The sequence below is a fragment of the Polypterus senegalus genome, chromosome 12 (assembly GCF_016835505.1).
Source record: "Polypterus senegalus isolate Bchr_013 chromosome 12, ASM1683550v1, whole genome shotgun sequence".
Lineage (NCBI taxonomy): Eukaryota > Metazoa > Chordata > Cladistia > Polypteriformes > Polypteridae > Polypterus > Polypterus senegalus.
The window spans coordinates 76886679-76913462 of record NC_053165.1 but is presented as its reverse complement, the minus strand read 5'-3'; the positions used below and the strand labels follow the sequence as shown (position 1 = coordinate 76913462).

At 52.2% G+C, this 26784-nt stretch overlaps 1 protein-coding gene across 2 annotated transcripts; it reads right to left on the bottom strand.

Annotated features, from left to right (window-relative positions):
• Nucleotides 1–4050: 4050 nt before the first annotated feature.
• Nucleotides 4051–26525, bottom strand: LOC120541092 (adhesion G protein-coupled receptor E1-like). Of its 2 annotated transcripts, XM_039772392.1 has the most exons (20): nucleotides 26265–26525; nucleotides 18996–19079; nucleotides 18618–18764; nucleotides 18350–18499; nucleotides 18039–18182; nucleotides 17215–17364; nucleotides 16832–16981; nucleotides 16295–16332; nucleotides 15120–15206; nucleotides 9839–9989; nucleotides 8570–8683; nucleotides 8296–8483; nucleotides 8049–8216; nucleotides 7768–7962; nucleotides 7458–7675; nucleotides 6748–6814; nucleotides 6574–6665; nucleotides 6286–6454; nucleotides 6101–6205; nucleotides 4051–6017 (listed from the first exon to the last, which is right to left on the bottom strand). In XM_039772392.1, exons 1-20 carry the CDS (start codon nucleotides 26287–26289, stop codon nucleotides 5979–5981), a joined length of 2481 nt encoding a protein of 826 aa, XP_039628326.1. In that variant the 5' UTR covers nucleotides 26290–26525; the 3' UTR covers nucleotides 4051–5978. The 2 variants fall into 2 exon arrangements, with proteins under 2 accessions (XP_039628326.1, XP_039628327.1); XM_039772393.1 differs by lacking the exon at nucleotides 18039–18182.
• Between the last annotated feature and the right edge of the window lie 259 nt (nucleotides 26526–26784).

Sequence of the window (26784 nt, the reverse complement as noted above, 5' to 3'; positions counted from 1 at the left end):
AAAGAAAAACCTGCAAACGCAGCAAAAATAAACTTAAAGAAAAGAGTCAGGCCACCTCAGCAAGGCAGAGAGGGTGACTGTCACCCGGGGGGACTCCAAGGCTGTCCCACCACCGCCACACCTTACTGTTGAATCCTCGTCACCCCAGACGATCACTCTGCGCTTGACCCCCCATGCAAGGTCACGGCTTCCTCTTCCTCCACCAGACACGGGGGTCTCACCCGCACACCTGCAGCTCTTCACCTGGTCCCCTCTTGGCGGAGTTCAAGTTCAACGTGTTAGCAGCCCAGAAAAATGGGAGTGAGAAACCGAAAAAACAAAAAATAAATAAATAAAAATAATAAATAATAAAATAAAATAAAATAAAACTACCGATCAAAACAAAAACAAAAGAGCAGCAGCTGACATTACGGGCGACAGTGGCGACAGTGACAACACCAGGGTTAAATGAGCCCGAGACCCCCTCAGGGTGACAGCAGCGCCAGTCTTTTTATGAAGATCTCGTTTAACTTGGGGGGCACACGACATCCTTCACACCCACCGACTCCCTCCTTCTCGAATTTAAAAGCCGTCAGAGCCGGAATGACACGAGCAGGGCCACAAATACAGAGGGGTCGCGGTGGGGGGACAACGTGCATGAAAGTGCAGACCATCACGTCTTTAAGGGGGACCCCTGCCACCCCTTGAGGCGACAAAATACATTCTCGCGTATCCAAGCACCTAGTTACGCCCCCTGAGACCCTCGAAAGTCAGCTCGGGCTGCACTGGCTTAAGCCTAACAGCAGGGGGCGCTGCGATCCTCGGGATGTGAAGGGAGAAGCGAAGCGCCGCCTTCGGCCACGAAAACCGATAGGAGCTGCGATATGAAGCCGCAGAAGGGGGGCGGCGGGCGGCTGTGCAAAGAGCAGAGCGACGGTAGATAAGAGCAGCCTGTGAGCGCCCTGAGGCGCTTAATAAAGAAAAGGGAAGTAAAACAACAAAAGGAAAGAAAGAAAGAAAGAAAGAAAGAAAGAAAGAATCAAAGAATCAAACATCTCAATGGGACCCCGCAGCAGAGACCACAAACACACAGAAACGCAAAAGCTGCAGAAATGAGGACCCCACAAGTCCAGCAGTCGGGCTCAGTGACACAATAGCGAAGGTGGTTTGGGGGGCTTGGTGGGGGTGGACAGCTGGCATTTGGACCCTCGTACCTTTAGCATCCTAGCTGTCTGGCACAGGTGTGTGGCTGGGTGGGTGGCATTGCCCAGCACTGAAGATGGAGCCACCTTCAGTCTGGAGTTGTATTATTAATGTCATATAGTGCCTTTCACTCGATCCATCCACCTGTAGTGTCCCTGTTATATAGCGCCTTTCACACTATCAGTCCCTCTCTCTGTCAGTCTGAAGGGGGGCTCAACAAAGAAGCAGCAGCTCCTGGTTTCAGGATGAGTGCCATGCCAAAGTGTCCAGCACCACCCACAGCATCTGCTCTTGTGACCATCTCACCAGGTTTGCCCCCATCACGACCATCAAAGCCCCAGAGGTGAGACGGGGTTGTCGCTGGTGGCCGTATGCCAGTCCATCGTCACCTCAGATGGTAGCTCACTGTTCATCTCTGCTGTGCCCACCTGGGTTCAACTCACCTTTGGGTCAGAATCCATGGGTTTCTGAGTGCCCCCACATCTCCAAGATGGGTGGTCCAGTTTAGGGTGGCCTGCTAGCCTGATCTGAGTGGTGGTGTGTGTCTGGTGACAGACGTTCAGCCCGGCATAAATCACAAAACTAAATCCTTTGGGGCTATAAAGACTGGAAGCTCACAGCAGGGCAGCTGGGCATCACCAGCTTTAGCACTTATGAGGGGCAAACCCTGTGGAGGGGGTCCATACATGTCAGAAAGCAGAAAGGGGGTGGGCTCCTGAAGATCAAGAGCTGGACACTTGAGATATCGGGGGCTAAAGGCTAATTTAAATGTTGGTTACCTCTGCATCATGTGACTTGGCCAAGGTGACTGATTGGTCCATTCGTATTATGGCAAGTCAGAGGTGTCCAAAAGAAGGTCACGACTGTGACTTCAGGATCACCCGTGCTACTGGAAACCTTAATGGGAAGAGTCACTGGTCACTGGATGCTGCTCATATCAGGCTGGCATCATCTGTGGGCAGTTCAAGCCAGTAAGACCTCAGGTGACGTGCACTGTGACACCACATCCTCAGTGGCCTCTTGTTTCTGTCCAAGGACCACCAAGGAGTCTACCATCATCAAAAGAAAGGAGGACCTCAGTAACATGGTCACCATCCCCAACATCACAAACGTCAGGGCCACCCCAGACACAGGCAAGCTAATCAGCTGCTTTGCTCCCCTTGGCCACCAGAGGGCCACCATTGTAAACTGAGAGAAGGGACGGTGCCACAAGAGTCAGCTTTTGGTGGCCTTAAGGACACTGCATCATAAAGTCAGACTGGCCCACCTCTTCATGCGTCTTGCTTTTTGAGGACCACTATGGCAGGCTGGCACACAATCAGTGATAAATGGACCCAGGGCTCTCAGCTTGAAGCACAGCTGGCACTGCTACAGGCAGCCTGGCACCCATCTGTTTAAACTCAGGTGGGCCGAGGAGTTCTTCAGGCGGTGTGTTCAGCAATGGAGAGGGTGGCCGGGGGGGAATGGGGGGGTGTTGCGTCACAAGGCCATTCAGGCCGTGCCGCCCCCTCACCCGGATGAGGGCTCTTCCTTGGAAAACGGTGGCTGCCAGATTGTTCCAGACGCGTCGGCTTTGTCTCGTTTCCGTCTCTGTTGCCCTTGTGTGTTGCTCTTTTTTTTTTGTTGAATCTGCGCCAGCCTCTTTGCGGGGTCTTCTCAGCGTGTGAACTTTTCCAAGCGAACGACTGAGCTCTGCGTCTGAGTTTCCTGTATTACTCAATTTGAATTTTCTGAAGGCCGTCGTGCGGCTGGGGCGTCACCTAAAACAAAGATGGCGCTCGTCTTCAGCTGGCCTTTCATTATTCTAGCAGAGTAAGTGACGCTGTGTGACACCGGGAAGCCCCTGCGTCCTCACAAAGGGACAGCTTGTGCTGAGGTGCCCAGCGTGGCCCCCCTGCTTTCCCAGTCTGACATTTCAGGCTGTTTTGTCACATTTTGTACAACATGCAGAATCCCCTCAGCTTCAGATTTGAACCCGAGACCCCACCAAATGAAAACGTTCAGCGCTTTGGCCAGGCCTGGGCCTGCTTCACCGGAACTGGACACACGGTGGCGTGTCACCAGTCAGTCATGGGGCAGATTTAAAGTCACTGGCCCTTCAAAGGTCCACACACGGCCCACGTCAGTGCAGGGTGGTCTTTTAGGACCCACCGCCCATCAAGCGCTTTGCTAAGCCACTGACACCACTCAGGATTTGGGCTTTTCCAGCAGAATTGGTGAGAAGGTGGCAATCTACCCTGAAAAGGATGCCAGTCTGTCAAACACACACACACACCTTAGGATGGGGTCAGGTGGCCAGTGGGGGGGACAGGTGGGCTTGAACCGGAGACTCTTAAGGTCACCACACATCCCTCCATTTCATCTTCCCTTTGCCAGTTTGGGCTCTGAGTAGGCGGGGTCTATTTCAGCAGTATGGGCACAAAGTAGGAGCCTACCCAGGGGGCACTAGTCCACCATGGGGTCAGACACAGGAGACGCTTTGAACCCGAGACCCTCTGTTTTGCATAACAAGTCGGACAAATGAGAGGAGGTCATTCAGCCCACCAAGCCCGTGTCTGAGTTATGCCATTCAGGCTTTGGGGGGTCTTTATCAGCAGAATTGGGCAACTAATGGAAACACACCTTGGACAGGATGCCAGGCCATCACTGAGCACACAAACATGGTTCAGTATAACATCTTGGAGAACGTGCCCGCTCTGTACCAGCTCCCTTTGAACCCGGGGTCCATTGCCATTAATGCCTGCATTGCGTCAGTTGGGCGTTCCTCCAAGCTGGACGTTGGCACGTTGGCGTGTCTCATCTGGTCAGCCCTGCACGGCCGCCCTGGCAGTGCTCAACGGCGCCCCCAGTAAAGCACACCCAGTCGCCTTTGTCTGATGTGACTCTTTTATTGACACATTCGATGATTTAAGCGCACAAAGAGCTGAAGTACCGTGGATTTTCTTCAAATGCTGGCATTCCCTGCAGGTGCCCTTTTGTGCAGTACAGCCCATAATAAACAGAGTGGTACTTCACGGGCACTGGACACCCCAGCAGAGCTTAGACCAGACGGTTCAATGGGGCATCGTCTGCGCCCCCTGCAGGCCGTCCTGAGCAGCCATAAATACGATGAGAGGCCAAGCAGCGCGGTGACGGTCACTTCAGTGGACGGTCAAACCAACGTCTCCTTGACCGCCGGCTCAGCTTCGGCGTTTTCCTAAGCCCCCCCACCCATCCAGATCAGTTTTATTCCATTTAAGGCCTCTCAGGAACATTGGGGACAAAGCTGAAGCCAACCCAATAGGGGGCGCCGGTCACACCCCCCAAAATGTGGGGTCCCCCTATTTATGAGGTGTGACTCCCACCAGCAGTGCAGCCCCTCGGCGTTTTGACATTCAAAGCTGTTCAAGTTTCAAACTGTGCGGGCGACACGACGGCTGCCATGAGTGCATCACATCGAGGACAGCGGGTACGCGTCTCGCTCTACACATGAAAACGGCTCAAGAACTGGAGAGTGCGGACCCTCCTAAACGACAGTGTACCCCTTTTAAGGTGGGCTGTGACTCACTGCTATCATCTGACATCCTTCTGTTAGGGTTATGTGGGGTGGAACTGGGCACAAACTATGGATTGGGTGCCAGTCTACCAGGGGGCACAGCCACAATCTCAGGTTAAAGTCCTCAGTCCTTTTGGCACACATGTCAGGACTTGGGGACTTGCGAGAAACGGCGCTTGAAGCAAAGCCCATCTTCAATGGTGACCAGGAAAGAGGCGGAGTCAAAATGAAGAAAGGGGCAGGATTTGAGATGCACTCGGGGGTTAAGTGGGTCTGACATTCAAATGAGGGAGGGGTGCACTGGGGTAGATAAAGGGGCGGAGCAGGATGAAGAATGGGAGGAGCTGGAGATGCGGTTGAGGGTTTAATAAGACTAATGAGTGTTGGGTGTGGATGGGTGTGGTGGGTTTTGACACTTAAATGAGGGGAGGAGTTTAGATAAAAGGGGCGGGGCTTTACAACCAAACAATAATAGAGCAAAGCTTGAGACTTGGTGGGGAAAGGGGCGGGGTTTAACATCAAAGTGGGCGTGGCAATGCGACGAGGGTGACTTGGCCTATCACACCATAGTCGGGGTCAGGGAAAGGATGGGGTGGGATGAGGCAGGGCAGAATGTGACAGCTGGCCAAAGGGGTGGGATTTGACACCCAGACGAAGACCACGGGTCTGCAGTGACTTGTGCAGAACATTTAACAGAAAGCCAGGATGGCACCAAATTCAGAGACTTGTGTGCAAAGGGGCTACCATCTGGGGGCTTCGGGGCGAATCTGCCAACAGCTCCCTTTGGAAGGGAAGTCACAAAGTGTAAATCCATCCCATAAATTAAGTATATACAGCATCGGACCCGCCATGTCTACCACAGGGACCCTCAGAAAGTCGTGGGCATTGTGCTAAAGGTAAGAAAAGGGCTGAAGTGAAGGCGCCTCCTTTGTCCGACCGCTGGGATGGTCCTCACTCACCAGGCCATGTGCCCGACGCCAGCCACCTCAGACATGAAAGGAGCAGAGTGGACAGAGTACGTGAAGAGCAGCGCCTCCTGCTGGGTGGAGCAGCAGCACCTCAAGACGAGTTTCAGTGAAGGCGGGTGACCCCCTCTTGTGGGAGGGAGCATCCCGAGGGACTGGAGAGCTCCAAGCAGGAATCGAGTTGACAGGGTGGCACCTTGAAGGCACAAGAGGCAGCAGGCGGGCAGCAGCGTCAGCCTCCTCCCGCTCTCCTCAGTTTGCGTTGCATAGCAGCCATCGGTGGGGAGCTGAGGGTCCTACATGTGCGACTCACCCGTGTTCTGGACGCTCTTGCTCTGAGGAAACACAACTCAGGTCAGAGGTGGCATTCGCCTGGCATCTGCCACTCGCATGGAGGTGACGGCCCCGCCCCCCTCACCTGTGCATTTGAGGAGCTGTTGCTTGTGCTGCTGAACTCCGAGTATTTGGTCTTCTTCTTCAGGTTGAAGGTCGTGGCCATGAAGTTCTTGTACTCGTCCCGTACCTGCAGAACACGAGCAGGCCAGAGGTGAGCCGACCCCACAGGAGTGTGTGCCTCGGGACCCGTCGGGTGACACGACTCACCTGATTAGAGAGCAGGCAGTGCATGATGAAGATGAAGACGCCCTGCACGCTGTTGAGGATGGTGAACAGGTACGTCATGACGATGGAGCCGCCCTCAAACTGGAAACAGCCGAAGATCCACATGGAGCCCAGTATGCACAGCTGGGCAATGGCCGTGATCGTGAAAGCCCTGTGGACAACACGAGGGACAAGCTGAGCGGAGACGAGGGGCTAAAGGTCGAATCCAGCTAGACGGCCCCCTCTGGCCTGAGAAGAAGCCAAGAAGGACCCCGGGGGTCGCTGGCTTACTTGACTTTCTTCAGGTTGGGCATGTCCGGGTTGAGGCTTGTGAACTTCTCTGCCAGCTTCCACACAGTAATGATAAAGAAGACCACATTCACCTGCAAACAAGAGGAGGCAGATCAGGGAGGTGGCCAGTCGGCAGTGGGCACCACTGAGGGGCACCTGAAAGTAATGACTCACCACGATAATTAGGCACACCGGGCCGAAGAAGCTCCAGATGAAATGGTCGTCCAGCGACAGCCAGCAGCTGCAACAAGAGATGTCACACGGGACTTAAATGACGACGTTCACTGGCAGCCCGTGTGTTCGACGACCTGCCTATCGATTGTGAAGGCCGGCCCCCAAACATCTGACCACACAGATAATAGAAGCTCCTCCCACAAGCTGCTCTTCCCCTCCACTAACCCATCCTTTAAAGCTCCTCCCACACATGTTCTGTTGATCACATGGCAGCCAAATATTCTGTGGTTCACAAGTGAGCTGTAGTCACCCCCACACTGGCACTGGCACTGGCACTGGCACTTACCAGATGACCAGTGTTTAAACTTGTCAAGCAGACCCCAATAGATTTACCAAGTGCCCCCATTCACTTAGTGCCCCACCCGCCCCAATACTCACTAGCCAGTGAGACTTAAGAAGTGAAGCCCCTCCCCAAAGCTGACTCCGCCCCCATAGCCACTGTTAACTCAGGTCAACTCTGTGAATTTAAATATCTGCTCCACCCCACCTGTGGAGCCTCGCTTGCTGAGGCCACTCCAACACACACCCACGTACTTGAAGCCCCGCCCTATCCCTGATTGGCTGCTCACATTTACTACACAGCCCCTCTCACACACTGGCAGCCCACCCCTCGACACTCATTGTCCCACCCACAGTAACCCCCCACTCACTGCCACTTGGTCCCATAGCCGCTGCTTTTCACTGAGGCCGAGATGAGCACGATGGCTGCTGGGACACCGTAGCCGAATGCAAACATGTAGAGCTTGTTCAGCGTCGTATTGAAGACGAGGACCACCATGCGGTAGAGCTGAATCCCCTCCAGGCACATCCAGGTGAAGGCGGCCATAAAGAAGAAGTGCAGCAGCCCTGCCACCACCGCGCAGCCCACCTGTGGAGACACAAGTGTGATCAACCAGGCCAATGGGTGACTTTCTCAGGTACCTGTGCCCACGTGTTCAATGGCTCTGATGGCCCGGCTACCTTGTTGTTTGTGCTGGAGATGCCCGCCAGGAAGACAAGGTCAGCGATGAAGAGGCTGATGCACAGGTGCAAGTGGATGGTATTGCGTGGGCCTTGGATGGCACGGCAGTAGAAGAAAGTGAGGATGCAGAGTGCCAGGCAGATGAGTGACAGCGAGAGGCCCACCCAGGTGATCACCTTCAGCTCAAAGATGTCCTGCCAGAGTGAGGTCAGGGACAATGTGAGGACCCAGAGTAGTGGCAGAGTCTCCGGCCCACCCCAAAGAAATGCCCCTCGCTCACCTCAATGTTATAGAGGGCCATGAGGACAGCGAAGCTGCTGAGGTGATCGGCACGGCACGTGGTGTGAGTGACATTGGACATTATGGTGTGGCAGCCATCTTTGGACCAGTAGCTCCTGCCGCCTGATGACTTCCAGTAGACACACACCACGTGGAAGTCAGTGGGGTCCTGCAAGTCCACAAAACAAGAGAATTATTATGAGCACCAGACATGGGGATGGACTTGTCCACTTGGGGGGCACACAGACCTCCAGGTTTGAAAAGGTCAGATTCACAGGTCTGGCCAGGTTGACTTCTTTCCTGCTGCCCACGGAGGCCGTCGCGATCTTGGAATTCAGCTTCACGTGATCCATGCGTCTCTGCAGGTCCTCTTCTATGGACTTCTCCGTGTTGGCCAGCTTGTCACCATAGGTGACAAGAAACATGGCGGCAAAGCCTGTGAGGGGGAGCACAGGGCACATGTGTGGCATTCATTCTGGGGAGGCACCGGCGGGCCGGGGAAACACACCAAAGCCGACTGACCTGGACTTCCGTGTCTGACTGCCGTCTCCCAGTCCGTCTCCATGACGACGCCTTCTGTCTGCAGCACCACCTGATCGTTGGCCGAAGTGCCTCTTCGGACCCGGACTGCGGCGTCTGTGGTGAAAGTGGCGGTGTGAGTTATGGTGCCCACCCTTGTGCGGTGCTGTACATGCACACTGTGAAAGGCGCTATAAACTGTCGTGTCTCGTGTGCCGTAGACGAATGCTGGATAATCGAGAGAAGTTCCAAATGCGGGGGATCCTAAGAAGTGAGTTCCTGCACCTTTCTAGTAGGGCCGAGTCCTGCAATGCGTTCCTCGCCACCTGCTCGAAGCGGACCCCATAACCCCTGCCCTCGAGTCCTTGCACTGGCTCCCCGTCACAAACTTTTCACACATAACGGACGCTGCTCTGCTGATGTATCTGGCCTGTCATTTCTTACAAACCCGGGCACACGTGAAGATCTCGAGATGCCAGCCTGCTAAACAAGTGGAGACTGTGGCCATGCAGCTCTGGAGGGTCTCTCAGAGAGCCCCCTTTGCTGATTAGAGCTGCTGATTGGCTGTGCTTGTGGTGTTTCTGTTTGTTACTCATTTGTATAAAAGTAGAAGTGATGCGATTTTCATAAAGCGTTCCTGACCCCCCTGCACCCTGCTACTCTGCCCGCTGTTCTGCCGTGCCCACCTGGTGCCACCTCTCCACTGCAAAACTGCTCTCCTGCCCATGGAGAAGTCATCTGAGATACTGGGTGGCATTGGGAGGGAGGAACTCAGTGGGTTACACCCCAGATTTTATATTTGGTGCCCCCCACCAGGTTATAGTGTCATTTATTACACTAAAGTTGAAATGCCAAGGCAGATGCCACCCCATCACTTAAAGATGTTTGTTAATCTGTGAACTCTAAAACTCTAAGGGGGGACCCCGACCTCCCCCTGCTCTTCGGTGTTATAAACGAAACTCGCAGGGTCAGGCGCTCGGCTCTCAAGAAGATGGACGAGGACGCCAACAACACGGTGGGGGACCGTGGAGATTCGGCTCCAACTCCAAGTGAAATGAGACACCGTAAAGGGGGGCTGAGACCCCGAGACCCTCAAATCCTGGATTAGCGTGTCTTTATGTGTCCTCATTGGTCCCTGGTAAAGTCACATCGCTCAATGAAGGGCGCTATACACAAAAATGAGTAAAGTGAGCAGCGGGCTGCTTCAGGCTGGCACAGGAGCCAGGGGCACTACAAGGAGTGACAAGAAAAGCCAAGAGAGCTCACACCTACCAATGCTGTCCATGGTCTGTTTGGCTGGGTCATCTGGCAGAAGTGGAGCAATCAGCATCAGCGTGTCCTCAACTTGATTGAAGAATTCTGAAACGTTGGCGCTGCCCACCTGACCTCTGCTGATGATACCCTCAATGTGACCTACGAGATTCTGAGTGAGAGAGACACACAGGTAAAGCAAGCGGGCACACCAGACAGGGTGACACAGAGTGGCCGATCATGCAGGACCACCCATTTACAGTCAGTAGGGGGCGCTCATCCTACTCTACATGGCTTACATCTGCACACAGAGTGGACATGGGTGACTACAGAAGATGGTCTGTTACGTATCGTGCCTTTGTTAATTAGCAATTTTAATTACGTCATTTACATAAAGAATGTTGTGTGCTTGGCCTTGTGGGAAAAAGGAAGTGCTGTACACTCATTGGAAACTGAGTTGAGTTACCGCTGTCTCTGTAGTTATGATTATTGGAGTTGGAAGGAGTCTGAATTGACACGGTGCGTGGTAATAATTGTAAAGGAGCGGCGAATAATAACCATTAAGAAACGGTGACGATAAATCAAAAAAAAAAAAAAAAGAGACGCCGTTGGTTGCGCAAAGGAAGCGTGGCAGGAGCAGAGAAGACGCCGTGAGTACTGATAATTGTAAAAGAAGTTCCCATCCATCCATTTTCTAACCCGCTGATTCCGAATACAGGGTCACGGGGGTCTGCTGGAGCCAATCCCAGCCAACACAGGGCACAAGGCAGGAACCAATCCAGGGCAGGGTGCCAACCCACCACAGGACACACACCCACACACCAAGCACACACCAGGGCCAATTCAGAATCGCCAACCCACCTGACCTGCATGTCTTTGGACTGTGGGAGGAAACCCACGCAGACACGGGGAGAACATGCAGACTCCACATAGAGGGGACCTCGGAAGTAAACCTTTAAGGGTCTCCAAACTGCGAGGCAGCAGCGCCAACACTGCGCCACCGTGCCGCCCCTTGTAAAAGAAGTGAAATCGCCTTATTGTGAAGTAAGAGTGACTGTGATTCGAGATGGCTGGCGTTGTCGGAGTAATCGGACCCTTCGATGAGAACGTGGAGCAGTGGAGCGCTTTGTTAAAGCAAACGATATTACCGATGTAAAATGAGTTCCTACGTGTCGTGGGCGCAAAAACGTTCAACTTACTGCGTCGTCTTGCGCAATCAGATAAGCTCAGAGAAAAATCGTATCCTCCGATTGTTGGAATTTTGAGTGCTCATTTTTCACCAAAGCCATTAGGAATTGCTGAACGGTTTTGATTCCACAAGAGAAATGAAGAGGAAGGGCAATCGGTAACAATGTTTGTGCGGCACTAAGGAAGTCATCTGAACGTCGTGAATTCAATGAAGTGCTCCACGGCTGGTATGTGGACTGAGAAGTGACGCCAGACACAGACGGCTTCTGACAGAAAGCGCCCAGAAACTTGCAAAGGCAATTGAAATACGTGTGTCCGTGGAAATGGCAGCTAAAGCGGCTCAGCAGTTAACTGGGCAAATTCATAAAGGAAATATAAAGAGCAAGGACGCTGGTGGAGGGCCGTGCTATCGTTGTGGAAGACACGGTCATTTAGTGCAGGTTTAAAGACCAAGACTGCAGGAGTTGGGGAAAGAAAGGTCCCACCGAGAGAGCATGTCCACCCGAGGACGCTACGGAGAGATCTTATAGACATGAAGGTAAAAAAGAACAACGTTCATGTGCTGCAACCGCAAGAATCAGAAACGACATTAGGAAGTGGAAGTGTTTTTCAATATTTTGAGTCGTGAAGGCGGCTCACAGGGATGCCAGGCATCTCCATGGTCGGAAGGACAAAAAGTATGCATGGAGGTGGAGACGGGGCGGCTGTTTCTCTCGTGTCGGATAAAACGTACTTCACGTTCCTGAGGCTCCTTCCACTAAAGGAAACTAATAAAGCGTTAAAAACAGGTGAACCGGTGAATGTGAGAGGCCTGATAAAGGCGACTCTTCAATTGAATGGGCAGGAAGCCACTTTATGTACTGGGAGGAGATCACCCATCATTACTGGGAAGATCCTGGTTTTAAAACAAATCATACTGGATTGTCCAAATGCTTGTATGCTGCTCGCTCAAGTTGGATGCAGGACTTGACAGACATGGCGAGTTGTTTTCTGGTGAGCTAGGGAGCATGAAGGACGTCACTGTCAGACTGGCCACTAAACCTAACAGTCAACCCTAATTTCTGAAGGCCCGGCCACTTCCCTACGCTATTCAACCAAGGGTTCAAGCTGAACTGGATTCCTTAGTTACGTCTGCTGTTCTGGAACCTGCGAGTGTAAGCGAATGGGCAACTCCAGTTGTACCCGTGATTAAAAAAGATGGATCGGTACGTATATGTGGGGACTTTAAGGTGACCATCAGTCCTGTGTGGTCTGCAGAGCAGTATCCACTTCCACAGATAGATGGAGGACAGCAATTCAGCAAAATAGTCCTGTCCCAGGCATATCTCCAAATACAGTCGAGAGAACTGCTAACTACTGTGACCCTACGGACCTCCTCCATTACGGCCACCTACCCTTTGGAATCACCTCGGCTCCAGCTCAATTCCAAAGAGCAATGGACCAAATCTTCAGTGGGCTTCCAGGGGTCCAGCGTTATTTGGATGACATTCTTGTGCACCTTCAGCACCAGGATGTCACTCTTCAGCGCCTAAAAGAATATGGCCTGAGGGTTCACAAGTCCTCTATAGAATATTTGGGACATGTGGACTGCGCAAAGCACCCTCAAAAGTTAAAGCAAGTCCTCAGGATGGAAGCCCATTACCTTCATTTCTGGGACTTCTCAACTATTATGGAAAATGTATTCCAAACTTGGCAACTCTTTTGAGGCCATTGCGCCAGTTGTTGTGTCAAAACAAAGCTTGGAAGCGGACAGAAGAAGGCAAAGGACGCTCTCATAAAATCTGATGTCCTCACCCATTTTGACCCCCACTGCCACTGCAGCTTGCCTGTGATGCTCCTCCATATGGAGTTGGTGCAGTGATGTCACACGTGATGCCCTCCGGCGTGGACAAACCAATTGCTTTCGCTTCACGTACTGTACGTTGAATAAAGCTGAAGGTGATTAATTATGGACAAATTGAGAGGGAGGCACTGGGAATCATTTTTGGAATTCGCACATTTCATCAGTACCTACATATTCAGGAGAAAGTTACCCCTCCTTACAGACCACCGACCCCTTACTACCATCTTCGGACCTCATACTGCTCTACCATCTCTAGCAGCTGGTCGAATGCTAAGATGGGCATCACTCTGACCAGCCCATACATATGAGATCGAATACCGCAAGTCTGAGTTGCATTCCAGCGCAGATGGACTCTCACGTTTACCTTTGCCAGTTACCTGTTCAGATAGTCCAGAGACGGATGTTTTATTACAAGCAGGTAAATGAGACACCTGTGACCTCAAATCAAGTAAAACCATTCACTCGAAATGCACCAGTACGGTCTAAAGGAATGGCCGTGGCTCTTACTGGTAGGAGTCCTAGTACTTTACCAGAACTAAAACCCTGCGTGTCTGGGCAGGCAGGTCGCCGTGTCATCATTCCTCCTCCACCACCACCACTGCAGAAACGTGCAAGTCATGTTGGGATGTTGGGATGAAGGACATTGCAAGAAGTTATTTTTTGTGTTCAGGAATAGATGAGCATACTGAGGAGAGGGCCAAGGCATGTTCTTCTTGTCAGAAGATTACGAATGCCCACAGCTGGCACCACTTCACCCATGGGACTGGCCTGAAAGGGCTTGGCAGCGCATCCATGTGGATTCTGCAGGTCCCTTTGAGGAAGAGATGTTCCTGGTGGTTGTAGATGCCGATACTGTAGGAAGTGGCCAGAGGTTGCTGTGATGTGCTGCTGTTAAAACAATGGAAACGCTGGAGGAATCATTCTGTCGTTATGGCTTCCCAGAGCAACTTGTGAGTGACAGCGGTCCTCAGTTTGTGCCACGTTCCTACAAGTCAACAGAATCTGCACATTCGCTCTGCACCACACCATCCGGCCACAAATGGTTTAGCAGGAAGGTTCGTTCAGACAGTGAAGCATTCACTGAAGGCATCGCAAGATGAAGGCCCTCTTCATACCCGTCTGAACCAGTTCTCACTGTCTTATCGGAATTCTGAGCACAGCACAACTAAAGTTTCACCTGCCGTCCTAATGAAGAAAAGACAACTTCGTACAATTGTTGATTTGCTGAAGCCACCAGAAACAAAACAAGTGCTACGTCATCAGCAACAAAAGCAAATTGAACATCGAGACAAGAACGCCAAAGGCAGAGGGTTTCGCCCGGATGACATCGTATTGGCTCGAGGGTTTAATACCAAATCCACCGTAATCAGTCAGAGTGGACCTGTTTCTGTTTTCACTGTCCGCACTGCTGATGCTGCTGTTTGGTGAAGACATGTGGATCAACTGTTGGCCGCATCGCCAGCACCCACTGAGCCACCAAATGTGGACTGTCCTGAACTGAATTATGATGGTAGTGAACATCAGTGTCCTGTTACTGAGGATGAAGTGCCACCTATGGAAGTAGCAGAAACTCCATCGCCTCCTGTGAACGAGGAAGAGTCAGCTAGAAAATCGACAAAATCTCCTCAACTATCTCACTTTCAAGAGATGCCCACACTGAACGTCGTTACCCTGCTCGACGTAGACAACCGTCCACATTTACAAGACTCACTTTCAGGAATGGGACAGTAAATTAAAAAGAGGAGTCAACTCGGATTTATTGGATTTCTTGTTCTCGTGCTTGTCCTGCGGTGGGTTGGCACCCTGCCCAGGATTGGTTCCTGCCTTGTGCCCTGCGTTGGCTGGGATTGGCTCCAGCAGACCCCCGTGACCCTATTCGGATTCAGCGGGTTAGAAGATGGATGGATGGATGGATGTTCTCGTGCTAAACACAATGTGCACTTTTCTTTAAAGGGGGAGGAGTCTGTTACGTATCTTGCCTTTGTTAATTAGCAATGCTAATAACTTAATTTACATAAAGAAATGTTGTGTGCTTAGCCTTGTGGGAAAAAGGAAGTGTTGTACACACATTATGGAAACCGAGCACAGAGCCCGTTGAGTGACCTGTGACTCTCTAGCTATTATTTGTTGGAGTTGGAAGGAACACAACAAATGTGGCGACGAGGAAGAATAAGCCAACAAACAAGTCCCAGAGGTGGCGGACCCCTCAAAGGCCCTCTCAGCCCTGGCCAGTGAAACTCTGCTTGCGGACCCTTAAAGCTCAGAGCTTACCTTGAAATGCGTCACGTCCTGAGTGGCCTCGTGGCTCATCTGCTCCTCACAAAGCTTCTTGGCAAAAGACTTGAGGTCGGCCATAGCCTGAAAACCAAGAAGGACATTGCAGCCGTTTAGGGGGTCAGCCAAATGAAATCAAGCGCCATCTGCAAGAAATGGAGGTCAGGGCCGAGGGGGAAATGTAAGACAATGAAGAGTTAAGGAGGAGGACGAGGAGGACAAGGGTGAAAAAGGCGCAGTCTGAAGATGACAGTCACACGGCTAGAGCACCGGCAGACTAGAAGGTACAGTAGGTGGGCACAGAGCGGGGTGATGGCCCTGGCATAAACTGGCATCAAGGGAGCACAGACCACTGCCAGTCACACTAGCCCCCTGTGCCCAGCTGCTGTTCTTCACGATTCTCACTTCCTGGTCCACCAGTAAAGAGACCACCGGCACCAGGACTCTCTGTGGACCTTTGAGGAGCTGCTATGGCCGCCTGCTCCCTCCTTGTTCTTATTCTCCTCCATCGCTTCCTCCTGCTCGTGTCCTTCCTCATCATGTCCCGCACTCCTCCTCCTCACCTTTAAACCTTCACTCTCTTGTCTCCTCCTCTTCTTGTCTTTTGTCTTCTCTTTCACTTTTTTTCCTTGTCCTCCCTTCCCTTTGCCCTTTTCTTTCTCCTCCTTATCCTCACTCCTTCCTCCTTTTCCCACTCCATCTCTTTTCCCTTTAACCCTTCTTTTTCTTCTGCTTCTCCTCTTCCTCACTCTGTTCCCTTCTCCTTTTTCTCCTTCCTCTCTATTCCCTCCTCCTCCTCCTTTTCTACTCATCACTATCCTCACCCTTCTCTTTCTTCTCCTCCTTCCTCTTCCTCACTCTTTTATTTTTTCCTACTTGTCCTTTTCCTCCTCTTCATTCTCGTAGTCCTCATTTCACCTCCCCTCCTTTGCTCTCTTCCTCTTCCTCCACCCTTCTTTTCCTCCTTGCCCTCACTCTGTTCATCTTCTTCTCTTCACTTTTCACCCTGTGCTGCTCCTACTCTTCCTCTACCCTCTCTTCTGCTCACTTCTCCTCTTCCTCCCTCTTCTTCCTCCTCTACGCTGGCCCAAGTCCCATGTTCTCCACCTCCTCACAGGCCCGGGATGCTCAGGTGACGGTTACCGACTTCAGAGCTAGACGTGTCCACCTACCTGGGTCTCATTTGTGTCAAACTTTGAGCAGTTGAGGGCTAGAAAAGACAAAAAATGGGCACCTCTGGTTAGTGGACAGCAGCCATTCAGGTGACTAACACAGAAGTCTGTCTGGTTTGGTGACATGTGAGGGTGACGCCTGAGGCCTAATAAGGTCACCTTGACAGCACCAGTTGTGAGCCCTGATTTGGGGCGAGTGGGCGTTGTGATTGAGCGTCCAGCCTACTTAAAGGGCAGACGAGTTCCACTCAGTGGCTCCCCAAGTGGACACATACTGTAGTGCTCCTTGGAGGACACTCAATGGGTGCCACCCTACGAGGACAGCACCCCCTGGTAAATGGCATTGCTCTGATGGACATGTTGGCCAAAGCTTTAGCTAGTGGTCCACAGAGCAGGCCTTCAGGACACACTGCCACATGATCACATGACAGGGGGCACCTGAAGGGAGTCTGAGGAGCAGCTCTGCTGTCCCACCATCTATGTGTATGTCACCTCATCCCTCACGACCCCCGCTGCCACCCCCAACCCATCAATTACCTTCACAGGTGGACTCGTTGGCTCTGAACTGATATATTCCTGCGGTGGACATGAAGCCTTGAGAGCAGGAGCAGCTGTAGTTGCCCAATGTGTTGGTGCAGTTGGCATTGGGCCCACAGATCTCAGGGGTCTCTGTACATTCATCGATGTCTGCAGTAAAAACGAAGCACAAAAGCTTTAGTGGTTTAGATGGCGACTTTCGACACTCATTGATGTCTGCAGAAGGACAAGAAGACAACGACTGGGCATTGACCAGCTGGCCACCTCAGTGTCAAATAGGATGATGTGCAGGACTTGGTCACTAGGTGGCAATTTGACTTAAGCAGGTTAGCGGCTGCCAATGCCCTCCTGGCACTAACTGGCATTAATTAAAGAAGCATTACCCTGGCAGGAGGACTCGTTGGCTCTGAAGTTCTGCTGTCCAGATGTTGAGGTGAAGCCCGGTTGGCAGGAGCAGGTGTATCTGCCAGGTGTGTTGGTGCAGTTGGCATTGGGCCCACACATCTCGGGGGTCTCTGTACATTCATCGATGTCTGCAGTAAAAACGAAGCACAAAAGCTTTAGTGGTCTGAAGGCAGCCATTCCTGATGCTGTGAGCTCATTACTCTCACATGATGTCCTGGTCACTGCGCGTGCTGACCACACTGGTCACCTGGTCCCATCTTTTCCTTGCTGCCTCCAATTTTCAAGCTGGGCACACCTGAGTTGTGATTTGGACAGGCGTCCACTCTACTGATGGACACAGACGTGCTGTTAATGTGGACCACAGGACGTGCCAACTGATGAAGTAAAGGTCCAGTGGAGCATCACGCCCACCGAGAGTCCAGGTGTGACAGGTGGCACAATCCAGCTGAATCTGGGTGAAATGCAAAGGGCCCTGATGGCACTACAGCTGCTGGACACAGGCCTTCTAATGTCCTGCACCTCTTCATCTCAGCCATGCTGTGGTCTCACTGGGTACTGCAGGACTTACTGGCTTTAAGGACCGCGGCATGGCACTGGCAGGGTCTCATCAGTATGTGGAAAGGGCAGCAGCAAGCGGGTGGATTAAGGGCAAAGCTGAGGGACACTGGACAGGAGGAGGAAGAGGTCAGTATGTCGGGTCCTTCAACTTGCTGTGGCAGAAGCAGCATCTCCTACATGCTGGCCACAAAGAGTGCCATGACATGACACAAGCAAGGCACACGTGACACCAGGCCACTGTTACCTTCACAATGGGTCCCTCGGAGTGGCGGCTGCCCAGGTGGCACCCTGAACCCTTGTATGCAGGAGCAGCTGAAGCTTCCTGGCGTGTTTAGACAGACAGTACTGAGGCCACATGGGAAAGGCGACTTTCGACACTCATCGATATCTGCAGAAGGACGAGAAGACAATGACTGGGCATTGACCAGCTAGCCACCTCAGTGTCAAATAGGATGATGTGCAGGACTTGGTCACTAGGTGGCACTTTGACTTAAGCAGGTTAGTGGCTGCCAATGCCCTCCTGGCACTAACTGGTATTAATTAAAGAAGCATTACCCTGGCAGGAGGACTCGTTGGCTCTGAAGGTCTGCTGTCCAGATGTTGAGGTGAAGCCCGGTTGGCAGGAGCAGCTGTAGTTGCCCAATGTGTTCCTACATGTGGTGTTGGGGCCGCAGAGGCCGCGCTGTTCAATGCACTCATTAATGTCTGAGGGGAGGAGAAAAGGGAAAGGAGGTGAAGTGGAGTCGGACAGAGACAAGTGAGCGAGTGGAAGGGCACAGAGGTGCCAGGCGGGTGATCTCCTTGTGCTCCTCGTCTCTCTTACCTCTACAGTTGGATTCATTAAAAGTGAATGTGACCTTCTTGTTGTAGTTCCTGTAGCCGGCCTGGCACTGGCAGTAGTAGCTCCCGTAGGTGTTGACGCACAGCGAGTTGTTTGAGCAGAAGTCAGGGGTGCTGCACTCATCGTGGTCTGCAGAGACAGGAAGCAATGACCACCTCACACACTCATCTTCATGGCCCCTCACAATGGACACGGGCAGGAGCAACAGGACAGCACTGATGAGGTGCCCCTTGCCACCCGTCCACTACACAGGTGGGCCACAACCCTCAGGGCTCTAAAGCCACATAGAGCGCCTGTCACTGTCACCTGCTTTGTGTCCTTCCAGCCCCCCACTTCACCCTGAGGCTTCACAGAACTTACCCACTGAGGTGCCATTGGGTAACTTAATCAGGCCATCACCGGTGGTCTGCACACAGGGGCCGATGACCACCCAGAAGAACGCCACTGCAAAACAAAAAGGACAGTGAAAGTGAAGGCTCCTCGCTGTGGACACCGGTGCCCTCCAGAACTGGGATGCCCAGCCTGGCACAGCTGCGCTTTGGACTATTTCAGACTCAATCTTACTGGCAATCCTTACTCACATGGCACACACTGGCACAGTTTGGCACCACAATGAACTTCTTTTTATTATGAACTTCTTATTATAATGTAGGCAATAAAGAAGAGAACAGGGGTGGCCACTGAGTGCTGGCGTGCCCGGGACCCCTAAGATGTCTTTGAAGGTGCCACTCAGCGTCCCTCACTCGCACTTCCTCTTTTGATTGCCTCATCAAAGCCAGCTGGCCATTCAGATTGCCCACCTACAGGGACCGGGCACACACACAGACTGTAGCAGATGATTTGCCCACCGGGGGCCGTGCATATGGCGATGCTCTTGGGTACGCGATGGACATGGTGGACGTGCCGCTCCTCCCACAAGGAGCCGATGCCAGCATCTTCCGAAACAAAGCAGGACGCAGACTTCATTGCATTAAACTCTGTAGAATGACAGCTCGGTGGCAGTGGTGCCCAGCGGTTATCTAGGCATACACTGGGCCTCTTAATACCAGCTTACAATGCCACGGCATGCCTAAGGTTTGCTGCTGACCATGTCTACCCCTTTACCAAATGGATAACGTGGCACATCACAAAACACCCTCCACGTCCAGCTGAATGTAATGGTGACTTCAGTTCAACTGAGCGACCTGCCCAACACGAGTGTGCCAGGCGGCCGAGAAATGCCAGTGGTGAGTGGTTCAGACCACCTATCCAGGTCTGGGCGGCCATTTTAAAACATCGCGTCTCATATTTATGTCCATTGCGACCATTTTTGATTCAAAGCGTGCAAAGCACTTCAGTGCCCTCCAGATTATGCCAGGTAGTGTTTGTTTTTATAGTGCCTGGCAGCACAGCATGGCTAAGGTGCCACACCCTAAAGCACGAGACTGGTGGTTCAAGCTTGTGTGCCACTGAGTCAGCCAGTTCACTGAGTGCGGGTAGCATAGAGCACAGTGTAGTGGCGTCAACCACAGAAAGGCACTATATAAGGCATGTGATGCCAACTGTTTGTGACACTTGTCTGAGGACACGTCACCAAACATCAGACACACAAATGCCACCACATTTCAAAAGTGTGAAACCAATGCACCCAAAATACCAGTCCACCAGGGGCCAGTGGCACAAATCTCATTCACTGCTTCAAGCGGGCAAAGCAACCCAGGACTGCCAAGCCAGCGATTCCCAAATGATGACCTAATAATTCCCAGGAATTCTGCAGTTGGCCTCGGTGCACCGATTGTAACATTTACAAAGCCGCTAACTCCAGTTCAGAGTCACCAGGTGCCCATCCCAGCAAACACGGGGCACAAGGCAGGAGCAACACCTGGGCACGATGCCAGTCCAGCACTCTTCTGCATTCAGACTCACAGTGATGTTTGTAGTGCCCTGTTATCACTGGGGCCTGCCATGCACTGCCAACCTTACCCTCATGGCAGCCAGAGCAAGCTGGTCATAACTCTGAACCTGTAAAAAAATGATGTGTTATATAGTGCCTTTCACGGGCACAGCACAGCTGGAAAAAGTGGCTGTGAGACAGCAGTGAGGCTGCCTGGCATGGCAAAGACCCCCGGCTGGTCACAGTTTTCATTACTTGACAGCGGGGTCACCGCTCAGCCATTCATCTGTGTTTTATATAGTGCCATCTCGAGGCGGACAAAAGGACAACTACTGGCACCTGAAATGGCAGGTAGGAGTTCTCCGCTGTTCTCCTTGGGGGTCTCACTTTTCACTTCTTTTGACGGATGTTTTTTAATTTTTTATGTTTATTTGTTTACTTCAGAAGTTCGGCGGCCATTTGATGGGCTGTGCCTCGGATACGGACTTGTGGGCTTCACAGGCAGACATGTCACATGTCACCGGTGATGCGGGCTTTGGGTCTGAGACCACCTGTCCACTTTCTACCAGTCTGCTACTTTGTCTCCATTCACATTTGTACCCGTCAGGGTGTATGGAGAAATATTTCGGACAAAATGAAATAAAAAATACGCAAATAAATAAAAGTACTGTGAAATGTGAGCACAAATAATTAAACGTGTCATGAAATATGTTTTTCGTTGCTTATTTATTTATTTCATTTTGTCCGTAACATTCCTCCAAACTATCATGAAATACGACTTGAAATCAAACTGTCACTTCACTCGTCAAAGTTGAGAGGGCGGGCTCTAACACGCCCTCTAGTTACTGATTGGTGAATCGATAGCGCAAGAATTAATTAGAAAAATGCTTACTACTGCCGATGAAATGGATTCTGCCGAAGATATTACGTATTTCAGAGAGAGAATTGAAGATTTATCGGAAGAAATTACAATGTTGGCGGCCCTTTTAGACTCCGATGTTGAAACTATTACTGAAAATATCGAAGAACTGGTGGAAGGGACTCGACTGACTACACTGCAGTTCAGGTGACGCAGTTCTCTGCTTTGGCCGTCCATCCTTTGACATTCCAGCTGAGTCAATAAAAGACCTTCTGCTATGCGGTTTAAAAGTACAAAAGATTACAGATCAATATGGTGTATCGGAGAAGACGATCACAAGGCGAATGAGCCAGTTTGATATACGACTCTATTAGTTTAGGTACTTTGACATGGAATCGCCAAAGCGGCGCCAACTAATATTTTGAACTGAGTATTTGACTCTTGTTTTACGGGTATAAAGTCAGGTGCGTATTCACAGCTACTTTTTCACACAACTTTACAACTCTGATCAGTGGCAAACATTGTAACAACATTGCAATTTCTTCCGATAAATCTTCAATTCTCTCTCTGAAATACGAAACATCTTCGGCAGAATCCATTTCATCGGCAGTAGGAAGCAGTTTTCTAATTAATTCTTGTGCTATCGATTCACCAATCAGTAACTAGAGGGCGTGTTAGAGCCCGCCCCCTCAACTTTGACGAGTGAAGTGACAGTTTGATTTCAAGTCGTATTTCATGATAGTTTGGAGGAATGTTACGGACAAAGTGAAATAAATAAATAAATAAATAAAGCAGCAAAAACATATTTCGTGACACATTTATTTATTTATGCTCACATTTCACAGTAGTTTTATTTATTTGCGTATTTATTTATTTCATTTTATTCGAAATATTCCTCCATAAGGGTGGGGGGCTTACCTAAGAAGTGTGGAGGAATCAAAATGGACGATGTGCTGTCAGGCTAATGAAGTGGAGCTCTGGGGGTCTGAATGTGGGGGTCTCAGAACTGACAGAGGAGCTCAGTAGTCACTGGGCGTAAATCTTCATGTGAGGATGTGCCCATCTAAATATCTAAGCAATATTGTTCTTTTATAGCTATTATATAGTGCCTGTCACTCAAATCACAGTATATAGTGCCTTTCATATCTATCTATCTATCTATCTATCTATCTATCTATCTATCTATCTATTATATAGTGCCTTTCACTCCTATCTATCTATCTATCTATCTATCTATCTATCTATCTATCTATCTATCTATCTATCTATCTATCTATCTATCTATCTATCCATCTATCAGTCTGTCTGTCTGTGTTATTTACACCTTTTCACGTCCTTTATGTAGGGTCTTTTCTGCCTATTACAGTATATAGTGCCTTTATTACCTATCTTTCTGTTATATAGTGCCTTTCATAGCTCTGTTATACAGCTGTTGTCACATGTGTTACACAGACCCCTCCAAACCATTCACACTACACAGAGCCTCTCCTATGTGTCGATCTATCTGTATGACGTGAACCTTTCTAGAACTCTTATATAGCGCCTTTCACTTCCACCTGCCCCTCTAACAGAGTGCCCCCCCCCCTTCTTTCTTTCTAGACGAGGCCGATCGTGCAGTAGCCCCCCCAATCTGGCCGCCTCAGCTCACTGCTCCCCCTGGTGGTCGCTCGTCTCCCTCGCACTCCACACCAAGCCCTCAATCGGAGCCCCGCGGTTATTTTTGGCTGCCCTCGGCTTTGGTGACCACAAGCGCGATTTGTTTAAAGGCGGCGTCGCCTCGGGCACGGAGATGGCTGAGCCGATCTGTCATTGTCGCTGCCCCTGCGGTGGCCTGCGGCTGTGCGCGCCGCGGTTTTGCTCCGTGCCAGCTTGGCAGAGCAGAGCAGAGCAGGGCAGGCGGGCAGAGGCGGCTCCTGTGGCTTCCCGGGCCTCCTGACGCACATCCGCCGCTCGGTGGCAGGAGAAGTGCGCCCTACGGAGCCCGAAGGGTCCGCGTGAAGGACGTGGGATGAGGCGATCGGTGGGGAGGCGACGAAGGCGGAAAGTAAAAGTAAAAGTCGAAAAGGGCGGCAGAAGACGCGGGCGGGTGGTCGGCAGATGGAGGGAAGCGCCAGTGAGTGGGACAGACAAACAGCCGCCCGTCCTGTCAATGTGACATCAGAAAGGGTCGATCGGAGACCCCCGAATCTCGAGGACGCTCCCAGCTCCCCCGTAGCCCTCCGGGTTTTGTCCAGAAGCTCCGGCCGCGACCCGCTCCATCACTTTTGGGGTCCAGCTGAGGGGCTTCTCGGACGTTTCGTTTCGTTTTTTTTTTTTTGCTCCCCATTCCGATCGCTTCTCGTTTTCCACGGACGTTTGCGATTCCTCCGCGAATTTTATTTTTAACTTTTGCTGTCGTGCTGAAGTGTCGCCATCCGGTGTGTCACTCGGGGCGCCCACTCGGGTTCATTCAGTTCGCCTTCCTCCACTCGTCGCGCCGCTGGGACCCTCAAATGGCGCTGGGGTGGTGGTCTCTGTGCTGAATGCGTTCATTTGTGTGATTTGAAAGAAAGGAGATGGCGGAGTTATGTGGACTGTTTATATTGTGCGACAATAAAATGGAGACGTCGAGCGAGTGGATCACAGCAGTGGAAGGTGGCCTGGTGACTCGTCTGGTGTTTCGCTGATTTTATACTTTAACACGTTAAACGAACGGGCGGCACGGTGGCGCAGTGGGTAGCGCTGCTGCCTCGCAGTTAGGAGACCCTTAAGGGTTCACTTCCCGGGTCCCCCCTGCGTGGGTTTCCTCCAATTCAGTCCAATGACATGCAGGTTAGGTGGATTGGTGATCCTAAATTGTGTGTGTGTGTCCTGTGGTGGGTTGGCACCCTACCCAGGATTGGTCCCTGCCTTGTGCCCTGTGTTGGCTGGGATTGGCTCCAGTAGACCCCCGTGACCCTGTGTTCGGATTCAGCGGGTTGGAAGATGGATGGATGGAGTTAAACAAACGCAGCGACCTTCATGTTGGTCAGGTGGCCTCTTCATGACATTTTTACAGGCACTTTGGTGGCCTTGCACACCACCCACCGAGACTGCTGGCTCCAAACGCAGGACCCTTCCTGGCATTAAGTTTGCTGAGTGACCACCTGGGGACCTGCAGACAGTGCAGGGGACATGGTGACAAGTGAGGGGACCAAAAAGGACACACACCTAACGTCATATTAAGGGCTCTTGTGGGTTGGTGGGCAGCGCTGGCACGTCACAGATGTGCTTTTGGGGACTCTGCACCTTCTCCCTGTGACTGCCTGCCTGCTCACAGCTCAGTGCCGCCAGGGGAGGCTCCTGTGTCCCTAAGCCTGTCCAATGAGGCTCTTGTGCTGTTTCTGCATGGTGGGCTGTTGACGATCTCCATTTTAGGAGTGTGACCACCTGAAGTGTTTATTTAGGGCCTTCTGCTTGGGTGGCACTTGGAGGTTTAACACCCACCGCGTTCTTCATTTGACACAAATCAGTTTCGAAGAGTCTGGAAGAGGTCAGGCCATTGAGCCCACCAAAGCCCGCCACTCCTGTCCACTTGACTCCTCTAAGATGACACCAAGTCGAGTTTTGGAGGTCCCTAAAGTCCTCCTGTCCACCACAGTACCTGGTCTCCTGTCCCACGTGTCTGTGGTCCTCTTCCTAATGATTGTGTGACCCTTCACAAGTCCCCTTCAGCGGTGTCCCCCCGTGTGTTCTTCATGAACACTCCAGTCAGGTCAGCAGCTCATCTCTCAAAAGGCTTCGCTCCCTCGACGTCTCCTCACAGCTCAGACCCCTCAGACGACCCTCTCTGGACTTTTTCTGGCGCTGCTTTGTCTTTAGGGAGGCCAAATGTGCACCCAGTGCTCCACAGGAGGCCTGATAAAGTCAGTGAGTGGTGCTGCGCACAGCATGGCGCTATATAACCTGGCACCCGACGGTGACAAGTCCACTGCCACTCCAAAGTCCTGAGGCGTCCTTGCAATTTTCAGACCTCACACTTTTAGTCCCTAAATTTCCTGTCATTAAGTGTCACCTTCCCTACCCCAGCCTGATGTGTCCTGCCCAAGTCCCCCTGTGAGGATTCTATGCATTAGAGATGGTCTGTCAGCCCACCCAACTTGCCGCTGGGTCTCAAGTCAGCTCAATTCACGCGACAGTGACATGTCAGGACAACACCTGTCCGTTCACAAAGGTGGCCTTGCTGGGCTACACGACAGCCTCCTAAATCGTTACGAAGGGGAACGGCGGAAATGAAACGAGAAGATCAGCCAGGAAGAGGAAGAGCTCGGCGGCGGGGGTCCCCGGTGCGTCTCTCGAGCCCACGTGAAGCCCCCTCTCGCTGTCTTTTCTTATTTGTCGATCGCACCGCCGAACCTCCCGCTTTACGGACCGAAAGGCCACCCGCTACCAGTAGGCGGCGCTCGTCGTGGACGGCAGGTGTTGGTGGAGGTCTCACCTGCGGCGCCGACCCTCAAAGCGTCCCAATGGACGCCACCCTGCCCTGCCCCGTGCTGTCCCCTCGTGTGTCTCTACTTTGTCACCGCACGTGTTTGTTCTGATGCTCCACCCCAAAAGTAAACGAGCGTCACGATGCCAAATAAAGCCGAAGCAGTGGAGCCCAAGTGAGCGCCATGCCCGCCCAGCGCCGTCACCTCTTTTTAGAGCGCCCACGAGTAACGGCAGCCGAGCCCCCGAGAGGGGCGACGCCAAGTTCACGGCGGGGTTTTCCGTCTTTAGCCTACTTAGTTCCGCTGAAGCGCCTTCCCATTTTGTCTTCTGCACTCTCGGCGGCGCTCGCTGGGATTTGCTTTCACATTCAGTGTGCCCCTGGCACGCTGCCACCCCTCTGTCTGCCAGTAGCGCCCACACGCCCCCGGTCCGCTCACGTCCGACTTACCGAAGAAAGCCGCAGAGGAGCTCATGGATGCGCCAAGTCCCCGCCGCGCCTCGATGGGGCGGCCCAGAAGAGTGAAAAGTTCGTCTGAAGGGTCGCCTCCGTGGCCGTCTGTCCCCGTTTGTCTCCGCCGGTCTCCGCCGATCCGCTACGTGAGAAGCTGCGGCTCTCGTCTGCCGGCCGATCGCGTTACACGGGGCGGCGTCGGCGCTTTTTGCGAGCAGCAGCCAGTAGGCAAGTTGTGGCCTTTCTGGCGGACACACCCAGGGGACCGCGACTCGGAAAAGGAGGGTACGGGGAGCGCGGCGTCTGATTGGCTCGCGCGGAGGAACAGACAGGAGGTGTCCAGCGTGGGCGTGTCTGGCGCGTAGGACGAACCTGGGCAAACGAGCTGGCACGGGCAATGCTTGGGCGGCTGGCAGGGCTGCTCCTGACACCGGGCGCAGGGTCCCTCCTCGAACTGGACTGCCTGCCTCTGCTTGTGAGGGGCTTCGACTGCCCGCCATTTCAGTTTCGTTTTCCA

Excerpts from the sequence above, each read along its gene's own strand:
- LOC120541092 (XM_039772392.1), bottom strand. The coding sequence starts at position 26,289 with ATGAGCTCCTCTGCGGCTTTCTTCG. Across the intron at positions 19,080-26,264 it reads CTCCTCTGCGGCTTTCTTCG|TGGCGTTCTTCTGGGTGGTC; the intron begins GTAAGTCGGACG and ends TTTGTTTTGCAG. Across the intron at positions 18,765-18,995 it reads ACCCAATGGCACCTCAGTGG|ACCACGATGAGTGCAGCACC; the intron begins GTAAGTTCTGTG and ends CTGTCTCTGCAG.